The sequence below is a fragment of the Chiroxiphia lanceolata genome, chromosome 8, assembly GCF_009829145.1.
Source record: "Chiroxiphia lanceolata isolate bChiLan1 chromosome 8, bChiLan1.pri, whole genome shotgun sequence".
NCBI classification, from domain to species: Eukaryota; Metazoa; Chordata; class Aves; order Passeriformes; family Pipridae; genus Chiroxiphia; species Chiroxiphia lanceolata.
Genome location: NC_045644.1, coordinates 2,893,302 through 2,904,712, shown reverse-complemented (window position 1 = coordinate 2,904,712; position 11,411 = coordinate 2,893,302). Strand labels below are relative to the sequence as shown.

Here is an 11,411-nt window from a genome sequence, read left to right as displayed (position 1 = left end):
CAGCACACAACTTGGGAGAGAGAATCCAGTAGCTCTGAACTTTGCCATATTAGCAAGTTTCACAGAATCACAGAATCAGTTTGGTTTGAAAAGACCTCTGAGATTGTTGAGTCCAATCTATGACCTAACACCTCCTTGTCAACCAGACCATGGTACCCCATGTGCGGACCCTGGGCAGACGGAACAAAAGGAGTTTGTAGCCAGGTGGCTGTCACAGAGTCACGGAATATCCTGAGTTGGGAGGGACCCACAAGGATCATCCAGTCCAGCTCCTGGCCCTGCACAGGACACCCCGACAATCCCACCCTGTCCCTGAGAGCGTTGTCCAAACCCTCCTTGAGCTCCGTCAGCCTTGGGGCTGTGCCCACTGCCCTGGGGAGCCTGTTCGTGCCCAACCATCCTCTGGGGCAGGAACCCTTTCCTGAGATCCAAACGAAACCTCCCGTGACACAACTTCAGCGTCGTCCTCTTCTCCCAGGCAACCAGCGACAGGAGGAGAGGACATTGTCTTAACTGCGCCAGGGGAGGTTTAGGTCGGGCATCAGGAGCAATGATCAGGCATTGGAAGGGGCTGCCCGGGGAAGCGGTGGAGTCGCCGTCCATGGAGGCGTTTAAGGAAAAGCTGGACGTGGCACTCAGTGCCACGGCCTGGCTGACAAGTTGGTGTAGGGGCACACGCTGGACTCGGCTCCCTCAGAGGTCTTTTCCAAGCGCGGCATCCCGGGATTCCGTGACCCCCGGACAGCGTGGGCGCACCTCCCGGTCACCGCCGCGCCCCACTGCGCACGCGCGGAGCCCGCTGGCGGCGCAGGCGCGTCCCGGCGGCGGCGGCGGCGGCGCTGAGGGGCGGTCGGTGCTCGCTCCCTTCCCGCGGCTCCCGCTGCCCGGGGCGCCGCGATGTCGAGCGGCCGCGCTGCCCCGGAGGAGTCGGAGGAGTCTGAGGAGGGAGCCCGGGGGCCGCGCTGCGTGTCGGCGCGGTGCTCGTGGCCCTGCGCGCCGCCGGGCGGCCTGTCCCGGGCGCTGTGCCTGCGGCGGGGCCCCGCGGACGGCGAGCCCGGGTGAGGGCGGCGGGCGGGCTGAGGGGGCGCCGGGCGGGGCCGGGCGGCGGCGGGGCTGGCGGGACAACGCGTCCGTGTGGTTTCCCCCCGCAGCGGCGAGCCCGTGGTGGTGGAGCGGCGGGAGCGCGGGCAGGAGCCCTGCGAGCTGCGGCTGGAGTGCCGGCCCGGCGCCGGGATGGTGTCCGTGGGGATCCTGAGCCAGGCCCGCAACATGGAGGTGTACGTGGGAGAGGAGTACTGCGGAACCGGCCGGGGACAGAGCTGCGGCCACCGCCGGGACACGGGGTGAGTGCGGGGCGCGGAGGGGCCAGAGGCACTCACGGCCTCCAGGAAGCCTCGTGTTTTGTGTGTGTGTATCTCTGCGAGGGGCTCCTGCCGTGAAAGACCTGATGTCTTTAAAAAAGAAAATGAGGGAATTGGGGTTGTTCAGCCTGGAAAAGAGGAGGCTTCGGAGTGACCTAGTTGTGCCTTCCAGTGCCTGAAAGGAGCCCTCAAGGGAGATGAAGAGAGACTATAAGAGCATAGAGTGACAGGACAAGGGGGAATGGCTTCCCACTGCCAGAACAGGTTTAGATTAGACATGAGGAAGAAATCCTTCCCTGTGAGGGTGGGGAGGCCCTGGCACAGGTTGCCCAGAGAAGCTGTGGCTGCCCCATCCCTGGAAGTGTCCAAGGCCAGGTTGGACGGGGCTTGGAGCAACCTGGGATAGTGGAAGGTGTCCCTGCTCATGGCAGAAGAGTTGGAATGAGATGTTCTTCAAGGTCCCCTCCAATCCAAACCATTCTGTGATTTCGGGAAAGATCTCTTGTGTCTTTAATGAGTAGTCATCCCACAGTTCAAAGGAAAAGAGAGGAAATTAAAAGAATGTTTTATTTTCCCCTTTGATACTCCCTTCCATACTTTGTTGGGGAAAATAAAGCAATGTTTCTGTTTTATTTGTAAGTAATTACGTGGCACATCTTAATTAGCTAAATAGAAACCAGAGGACTCAGAGCCTCAGGGAAGGTGTGTGAATAACGTAGTGAACCTCAAAAGCTTCTCTAGTACATAGTGTATTTACACATACAAGTGATTTTTTATGTACATGTTTTGTAAGATTTATTACAACTTGCATATAAGCATTAAAACTGCCATTAGAAACTAAAAAACTGCTCGAAACTAGAAACTAAAACTACTCTTAGAAACATTAAAACGGCATTAGAAATATGTTGGCTCGGTCTTGTTTCTTACCTAAATATTTACCAATGTAGTGTATTTCTACAAATAACGGTAGTACTTTGTGTATTGCTGTCACAGCTCATTTATTTTATTTTTGTAGTGAACCTGAAGAGGTTACTTTATACCACAAGTACCATAAGTTTGAATGCCCTGCGCCCTCCTGTAGAATTAAGGTAAGGAACTAAACACAGTTGTTGTATTTTTCTTGGTGTTTTTAATCACTGAATTGACTAAATTGCATTGCTCTTCATCAAGTTACTGGCTTTATACCCTTCATCACTTCATGTAATAACCTAAAAATTTGTTAGTTGGGTACTTTGTCTTGATAGCAGAGTTCTTTTAAATTTGTATTTCGGTTTTCATGAAAACTTTATATGATGCAGGTAATTTAGTCTTAGAGGAAAAAAATCATAAACCAGATAAACTGCAGATCTGTAATTAGAACTGTTAGCTTAAGCTTTTGAAAATCATATGGCCACTACTCTAACATGCTTAGAAGATCAGAGCCTGATTTATCTTCGGGGCACTCAGGCACCTCTGTTCCAGTCAGAATTTTCTGGGGAATAGTAGCAAGGAGAAATTGGCTGAATTTCCCTGGAAAAGAGTTCAGCATAGTTTTTCCCAGGACTCAAAGGACAATGCATTGTCCCCTGTGTACAAAGAAATTGAAACTATTTTTTCTCCTAACTGAAATATTTTTTTTTCTTCTTGCAATAGCTGCTCTCCTTTGGTGAGAAACAAAGAGTACTCATCAGTAAAATAATTATAGAAGTGAAAGCAGTGTCTGCAAAACTAGCAACTGATTTTCCTTCACTAGGCTCAAGCATAGATCTAGACAGAGTGCAAACTATAATGGAATCTATGGGATCTAAGTTGTCTCCAGGTGCTCAGCAGCTCATGGACATGGTCCGATGTCAGCAGAAAGTAAGTCACCATGAACAGTACTGATCTCAGACCTTTCCAGTTTAAGAATGTTCTAAATTGATTTAGTGAAAAAGATTTTATGGGGGTTTTTTAACCCACACTTTCTGCCATTGTAATCTGCCACTCACGTGAGTGCAGTGGGTAAAGATTGTGTACTCCATTGTGCATACACCAGAGTTAATAACTCTTCATTATTATTTTAAACTTCACTGTCACTGCTTGTCAAGCATGGTGGGCACGTTCCCTGGAATTTTGGGATGCAGGTAGATGGGCTGGTTTTGACCTTTATGGTCATTATGAGCATGTCACCTTCAACTAAAGGGAATGTGCTCTTACAGAGCATTTGCTTGACTTAGATCCTGATCCTGTGGAGTGAACTGTTCCAACAGAATCCTGAATCCATCTGATGTTAAAAATGTTCAGTCCTGGGGACACAGTGCAGTAAAAAGCCTGTAAAGCTCTTTTCTTAGAGAGTGACAAGATAATTAACACATCATGTGTACAGGGAAAACCTCTTCCATAAGAATATAATTCAGAACTACTTTTAAAATCTTTACATCACACTAGTAGAATGCTGAGTTATATCTATTGTTATTACTGTATAATTTCCAGTATATTTTACTACTTTTATTAATTGTATTATTTTTGTCCCCATCAGAACAGTTTACCTCTTGGAGACAAACTTAGTTGGATCTTGGGGAAAAATTCCAGCTTTGGAGGTGACCATGCAATAGATGGATTGCACAGTGCAGCTGTTCAGTCATCACCAAGCTACTCAGCCAGTGAACCTTTACCTGTTAAAAATCATTTAACGAGTGAAACAGTGTATAAAGACTTAAAAATAAGTCGTGATCTGAACACAGAGGTACCTGAGAGAGGGAATACTTTTGACTCTGGAAGACTTGCTGCCCAGCAAAATGCAGTTGACGTCAGAAACGATTTGAAAGTCGTGGGATCTTTGCACGTGCAGGAGCAAGGGAGTGAAACCCCAAATGCAGCCAACCCACAGGTGCTTCTTCCTTTCCTTCAAAACTTGTGCAGTCAGGTGAGTCACCTCCGGCTAAAAGATGGAGAGAGGCAGCTCAGGAAAACCTCAGTGGCTAAAGAGGAAGGCATTCAGTGTGTTGGGTGAGTTAAGTTTGTGATACTTCTGAAAGTAGTAGCTTTACTGTATTTATTGACAAGTTTAAACAAAATGAGTAATGTCAGCATTTTATTCTCGTTAACAGCAGTATTGAATCTTAGATCATGTGTTTTTGAAGGCTATGTGGCAATGAGCGTGATTACAACTAATTTTTCAGATGGGCTGCTTGAATGTGGGAGTTTTTTGGAAGAAATCACATCATTTGTTGTTACTAAACTGTTTGTCTTTTACCTCCATTTCACCTCTTATAATTTTTAAACAGTATGTTCCTGCATTTCCATACACGTGTAGTTTGTCTTTCTCGTCTTTTGCTACATTTTCATTTTGACTCCTTCTACCTCCCAAATTCTTATGTCTTCCTTTTTTCACACAATGTGACCCAACCTTTTTGCTGTACTCAGTGTGTACCTGTTCCTACTCATCTGTTGGCATTTACAGAGCAGACTTCAGAGGGCACCCAGTTTGATACCTAAGGAACAATAGTGGAAACTGTGAGCTGTAGGAATGTTGTGTAGGAACTGGGATTGCAATAGGGCCTGAATATCTCCAGCTCCTGAAAGAGTGCACTGTTTTTGAAGAATGCAGTGCATTCTGCATAGTTTGGATAATTCTTGAAGCACTTCTGCTGAGAAGGACAAAGTCTGCCATGCTGACAGAATTTCTACTCTGTGTGTACTGTTGGGTTGTGTGGATTTTGTTTTAGCTAACTAAGCTCTCTATGGCATCATTGAGCCTTTGAAAAAATAAGGTTGAAGAAAGATGACTATATACCATAGAATGTTTATGAAAAAATTGAAAATTAAAATATGGTAGGCAGGGTATTGTGCTAAAAGCCTAATACCTTCCACAGTTCATTGCCTAATAAATGAGATTTTACATTTAAAGCAAGTTCAAGTGCCCAGATCTCTAATATGCTCCCTGTCATTAAGAAATAGGTTATACTTTTATATTTACTCTTTTTACAGAGTGGAACAACAGCCTATTTGCTCCTATTTGGAAAAGATCATCTCAAAAAATATGGATCTGATGGAGAAAAAGCTAATGGACTACATTGATCAGCAAATCCAGGCTCTTCAGACACACATAGACAATAAAATGGTTCTCTTGATGGACTTGGTTCAGAACTCAAAGCCAAACAAAATTTCACAAGCACACTATGATTCTAATGAAGGGTTTTCCAATGGAGAGAGATGAACAGAGATGTAGGATTTCAGTGTAAATATTTTAAGGGCAGTTACACTTTACAAAGCTTAGTATTTATGGATTTGACAGCTGTAAGGAACCACAGTGTTGTTAACTTGCATTTTGTTACTGTAATTCTACCCACTGTTGTACACAGTTGTTAGTTTTATGAAAGATCTTAAGAACGTGTGTTTTTTTCCTAAATATAAGAGTTTTGTACGCCCTTTGTGGCTTATTTATTTCAAGGACACATGCTGAAAGCCATATGAACAGTTCCCCAGTTTCAGTTTGAACTCTAAATAAAACTGAGTTACTGCATATCTTTTTACCTGCACAGAATCAGTTTGCTTTTTTTGGAAGGTCGCCCTTCACACTTCATTCTGTTTCTTGATTCTGGGGTATAGGGTTTAACTTGGACTGTGTAGGGGCTTTATGGTGCAAAGACATTTTGGGAAAAAATATCCATGGGGAAGCTAGTATTGACTCAACAAACAGCACAGACATGTACAATCCAGTACCTTTATTTACTCTGCCTGATATATTCTTCTCCAGGAAAACTGATGTCTTTTAAGAAGACTGTCACATCCTGATGGTTGTAACTCACAGGAGCAGATTGGGAAGGGAGTGCAATTTGCTTTGAACAAACCTCTTGCAGTTGTCCCTCAGCTAAACTCCTGCCGGGTGCAGTTTCAAAGTGATTTGAAAAGAAAAAAAGATTTTTTTTTTTTTTTTTTTTTGAGAAAAAAGGATCTTAATTATCTTGTACTTTATACCTGTAAAATTTGGTTTTACATGCTTGCTTAGAAACACCCTGAGGTAGACACATACTCTTTTTTGACTCAGATGGAGTTGACTTAAGATAGAGTACATGTAGGGAAGGTGGTTTACAATAGCAGCTCCTCAGAAGAAAGTAGTGTGCCTTTTACTTCGAAGGAACAAGGATTCACTGTTGTGACAAGTATTTACAGGCACTTTTTCTCACTGCCTGCACCCAGGAATGCAACAGCAGGGAAAATGTGATTTCAGGCACTTTAAAATCATCATCTTTGAGAAGCAGAGCAGCAGGGCTACGAGTGTGATGGAGTTTTGTAGGAACTAAATGTGATTAGGAAACACTCTGGCTCAGGACGAGCATCCTGCAGGATGAGGACTTTGGCAGTGAACCTGCTCAGCCCATGCCAAGGCTCAAGCACCAGGTAAGAGATTAGACCTTGTGCCTTCATAGGAGACCTGTGGGATTTGGGCTTTTGAGAGCTGGCCAGGTTGTTCATGGAGAAGCCCAGTTTCAGAATGGCTCTACTCCCTTTTTTGAAGGGATGAAGCATAAAAGGAAAAGTTGCTGAAGAAGTGGACTTTTTTTTTTTCTCTTGTATGGCAGAGCCTCAGGACTCCAGGCAGCCTTATTCAGTACAGGGCAGCTCGTGATATTTGTCATATGGAAACTGAATATTGGCCTTAAATAGGCTTCTCACAGTCAGGCCAAATCCACCAGCTCATCAAAATTTAATCCATCTCTATCTCTGAGATGACAGCTGTACTCCTGCACAATTTTGTAATCAACAAGGTATTTTCCTCTATTATGAACTGAAAATTATTATTTTCCACTTTTTTACCCACTGAGTCCCTCCAAGTAGGACAATTTAACATTAAAGTGCAGAAACGCTTTCTTGGCTCAAAGTGATATAACCTGAAGGCATATTGAAAGAAAAAGACTGAAGCAAATGCTTATAATGAAGTTGATTTCAATGTACAATTTTTTTTATAGTTCTAATCTTCCCTAATAAAACCTGACCTATGCAAAGATTATAATAGTTTATATGTATCGCAGAGATTATACCTCAGTATATGTACAATATTTTTTCCAAATATAAGTTCCTATTTAAGGGAAGTTCTCAGCATTACTGGTTACAAAGAATAATTATCCTTTGGTTTCTCTCTCTTTGTGAGCTCAGAAAGCAGAACTGTGATGTGTGCACCTGTAAGGCAGGTTAATCTTCCTTAAATGCTCAATATTTGAATTATTTGGTACAATGGGGAGAACTGGAAGAAAACTTTGAGGGGGAAACAAAGTCTTGATGAGAAAAAACCAGCAGCTGATCCAATTATTCTTTGAGAGAATTTATTGAAGCTTAGGCTTTTACAAATCTGCAATACGGCCCCAAAAGATGTGAAATTAAGGAACTAAATGACAGTTAAGATTAAATACCTTTAGATTTACACCTAGTGTATTGTGATATTAGAAATCAGTAGCAGATCCTGCAATGCAGTGATCAAATAGAGAAGTTGATCAACGTTTTCTGGGCAGAAGGAGCCTTTTTGGGGCTGTTCTTACTGGGGGACATTAACAACCTCGACGCTGCCACTTGTGCTTCTTTCGCCTTTTGTCCTATAGCTCGGGGAGCCTTGAGGAGGAGGAGGAGGGACTCCATTGCCTGGGAAGGGTTGGGGAGGAGGAGGAGGGACTCCATTGCCTGGGAAGGGTTGGGGAGGAGGAGGGGGTCTGTTGTCTGGGAAGGGTTGGGGAGGTTGAGGGGGTTCATTGCTTGGGAAGGGTTGAGGTTGTTGAGAGCTTCCGTTACTTGGGAAGGGTTGAGGAGGTTGAGGGGGTTCATTGCTTGGGAAGGGTTGGGGAGGTTGAGGGGGTCTGTGGCCTGGGAACGGTCGGGGAGGATGAGAAGGTCTGTGGCCTGGGAAGGGTTTCGGAGGTTGAGGGGGTTCGTTGCTTGGGAAGGGTTGAGGAGGTTGAGAGGTTCCGTTGCCTGGGAAGGATCGGGGAGGTCGATGGGGTCTGTGGCCTGGGAAGGGTCGGGGAGGTTGAGAGGTTCCGTTGCCTGGGAAGGGTTGGGGAGGTCGATGGGGTCCGTGGCCTGGGAACGGTTGAGGAGGTTGAGGGGGTCTGTTGTCTGGGAAGGGTCGGGGAGGTTGAGGGGGTTCATTGCTTGGGAAGGGTTTGGGTGGTTGAGGGGGTTCGTTGCTTGGGAAGGGTTTGGGTGGTTGAGGGGGTTCGTTGCTTGGGAAGGGTTGGGGAGGTTGAGAGGTTCCGTTGCCTGGGATGGATCGGGGAGGTCGATGGGGTCCGTGGCCTGGGAAGGGTCGGGGAGGTTGAGGGGGTTCATTGCTTGGGAAGGGTTGGGGAGGTTGAGAGGTTCCGTTGCCTGGGAAGGGTTGGGGAGGTCGATGGGGTCCGTGGCCTGGGAAGGGTCGGGGAGGTCGATGGGGTCTGTGGCCTGGGAAGGGTTGAGGAGGTTGATGGGGTCCGTGGCCTGGGAAGGGTCGGGGAGGTCGATGGGGTCTGTGGCCTGGGAAGGGTTGAGGAGGTTGAGGGGGTTCATTGCTTGGGAAGGGTTTGGGTGGTTGAGGAGGTTCGTTGCTTGGGAAGGGTTGGGGTGGTTGAGGGGGTTCGTTGCTTGGGAAGGGTTGGGGAGGTTGAGAGGTTCCGTTGCCTGGGATGGATCGGGGAGGTCGATGGGGTCCGTGGCCTGGGAAGGGTCGGGGAGGTTGAGGGGGTTCATTGCTTGGGAAGGGTTGGGGAGGTTGAGAGGTTCCGTTGCCTGGGAAGGGTTGGGGAGGTCGATGGGGTCCGTGGCCTGGGAAGGGTCGGGGAGGTCGATGGGGTCTGTGGCCTGGGAAGGGTCGGGGAGGTTGAGGGGGTTCATTGCTTGGGAAGGGTTTGGGTGGTTGAGGGGGTTCGTTGCTTGGGAAGGGTTTGGGTGGTTGAGGGGGTTCGTTGCTTGGGAAGGGTTGAGGAGGTTGAGAGGTTCCGTTGCCTGGGATGGATCGGGGAGGTCGATGGGGTCCGTGGCCTGGGAAGGGTCGGGGAGGTTGAGGGGGTTCATTGCTTGGGAAGGGTTGGGGAGGTTGAGAGGTTCCGTTGCCTGGGAAGGGTTGGGGAGGTCGATGGGGTCCGTGGCCTGGGAAGGGTCGGGGAGGTTGAGGGGGTTCATTGCTTGGGAAGGGTTTGGGTGGTTGAGGGGGTTCGTTGCTTGGGAAGGGTTTGGGTGGTTGAGGAGGTTCGTTGCTTGGGAAGGGTTGAGGAGGTTGAGAGGTTCCGTTGCCTGGGATGGATCGGGGAGGTCGATGGGGTCCGTGGCCTGGGAAGGGTTGAGGAGGTTGAGGGGGTTCATTGCTTGGGAGGGGTTGGGGAGGTTGAGAGGTTCCGTTGCCTGGGAAGGGTTGGGGAGGTCGATGGGGTCCGTGGCCTGGGAAGGGTCGTGGAGGTCGATGGGGTCTGTGGCCTGGGAAGGGTTGAGGAGGTTGATGGGGTCTGTGGCCTGGGAAGGGTCGGGGAGGTTGAGGGGGTTCATTGCTTGGGAAGGGTTGAGGAGGTTGAGGGGGTTCATTGCTTGGGAAGGGTTTGGGTGGTTGAGGGGGTTCGTTGCTTGGGAAGGGTTGAGGAGGTTGAGAGGTTCCGTTGCCCGGGATGGATCGGGGAGGTCGATGGGGTCTGTGGCCTGGGAAGGGTCGGGGAGGTTGAGAGGTTCCGTTGCTTGGGAAGGGTTGAGGAGGTTGAGGGGGTTCATTGCTTGGGAAGGGTTGGGGAGGTCGATGGGGTCCGTGGCCTGGGAAGGGTCGGGGAGGTCGATGGGGTCTGTGGCCTGGGAAGGGTCGGGGAGGTTGAGGGGGTTCATTACTTGGGAAGGGTTGAGGAGGTTGAGGGGGTTCATTGCTTGGGAAGGGTTTGGGTGGTTGAGGGGGTTCATTGCTTGGGAAGGGTTTGGGTGGTTGAGGAGGTTCGTTGCTTGGGAAGGGTTGGGGTGGTTGAGGGGGTTCGTTGCTTGGGAAGGGTTGAGGAGGTTGAGAGGTTCCGTTGCCTGGGATGGATCGGGGAGGTCGATGGGGTCTGTGGCCTGGGAAGGGTCGGGGAGGTTGAGGGGGTCCATTGCTTGGGAAGGGTTGGGGAGGTTGAGAGGTTCCGTTGCCTGGGAAGGGTTGGGGAGGTCGATGGGGTCCGTGGCCTGGGAAGGGTCGGGGAGGTTGAGGGGGTTCATTGCTTGGGAAGGGTTTGGGTGGTTGAGGGGGTTCGTTGCTTGGGAAGGGTTTGGGTGGTTGAGGAGGTTCGTTGCTTGGGAAGGGTTGAGGAGGTTGAGAGGTTCCGTTGCCTGGGATGGATCGGGGAGGTCGATGGGGTCCGTGGCCTGGGAAGGGTCGAGGAGGTTGAGGGGGTTCATTGCTTGGGAGGGGTTGGGGAGGTTGAGAGGTTCCGTTGCCTGGGAAGGGTTGGGGAGGTCGATGGGGTCCGTGGCCTGGGAAGGGTCGTGGAGGTCGATGGGGTCTGTGGCCTGGGAAGGGTTGAGGAGGTTGATGGGGTCTGTGGCCTGGGAAGGGTCGGGGAGGTTGAGGGGGTTCATTGCTTGGGAAGGGTTGAGGAGGTTGAGGGGGTTCATTGCTTGGGAAGGGTTTGGGTGGTTGAGGGGGTTCGTTGCTTGGGAAGGGTTGAGGAGGTTGAGAGGTTCCGTTGCCCGGGATGGATCGGGGAGGTCGATGGGGTCTGTGGCCTGGGAAGGGTCGGGGAGGTTGAGAGGTTCCGTTGCTTGGGAAGGGTTGAGGAGGTTGAGGGGGTTCATTGCTTGGGAAGGGTTGGGGAGGTCGATGGGGTCCGTGGCCTGGGAAGGGTCGGGGAGGTCGATGGGGTCTGTGGCCTGGGAAGGGTCGGGGAGGTTGAGGGGGTTCATTACTTGGGAAGGGTTGAGGAGGTTGAGGGGGTTCATTGCTTGGGAAGGGTTTGGGTGGTTGAGGGGGTTCATTGCTTGGGAAGGGTTTGGGTGGTTGAGGAGGTTCGTTGCTTGGGAAGGGTTGGGGTGGTTGAGGGGGTTCGTTGCTTGGGAAGGGTTGAGGAGGTTGAGAGGTTCCGTTGCCTGGGATGGATCGGGGAGGTCGATGGGGTC

The 11,411-nt window shown here is 49.4% G+C and overlaps 1 protein-coding gene across 2 annotated transcripts; it reads left to right on the top strand.

Moving 5' to 3' along the window:
* Positions 1-838: 838 nt before the first annotated feature.
* Positions 839-5,860, top strand: C8H10orf88 (chromosome 8 C10orf88 homolog). Of its 2 annotated transcripts, XM_032695388.1 has the most exons (7): positions 839-1,058; positions 1,152-1,343; positions 2,377-2,449; positions 2,994-3,006; positions 3,094-3,200; positions 3,859-4,328; positions 5,310-5,731. In XM_032695388.1, exons 1-7 carry the CDS (start codon positions 898-900, stop codon positions 5,536-5,538), a joined length of 1,245 nt encoding a protein of 414 aa, XP_032551279.1. In that variant the 5' UTR covers positions 839-897; the 3' UTR covers positions 5,539-5,731. The 2 variants fall into 2 exon arrangements, with proteins under 2 accessions (XP_032551279.1, XP_032551277.1); XM_032695386.1 differs by having other exon boundaries at positions 841-1,058; positions 2,994-3,200; positions 5,310-5,860.
* The last annotated feature ends 5,551 nt before the right edge of the window (positions 5,861-11,411 follow it).

Bases quoted from the DNA above. Each gene is read 5' to 3' on its own strand.
- C8H10orf88 (XM_032695386.1), top strand. From the start codon at position 898: ATGTCGAGCGGCCGCGCTGCCCCGGAGGAGTCGGAGGAGTCTGAGGAG. The intron at 2,450-2,993 runs GTAAGGAACTAA...TTCTTGCAATAG, and splicing joins CGCCCTCCTGTAGAATTAAG to CTGCTCTCCTTTGGTGAGAA. The intron at 4,329-5,309 runs GTGAGTTAAGTT...CTCTTTTTACAG, and splicing joins GAAGGCATTCAGTGTGTTGG to AGTGGAACAACAGCCTATTT.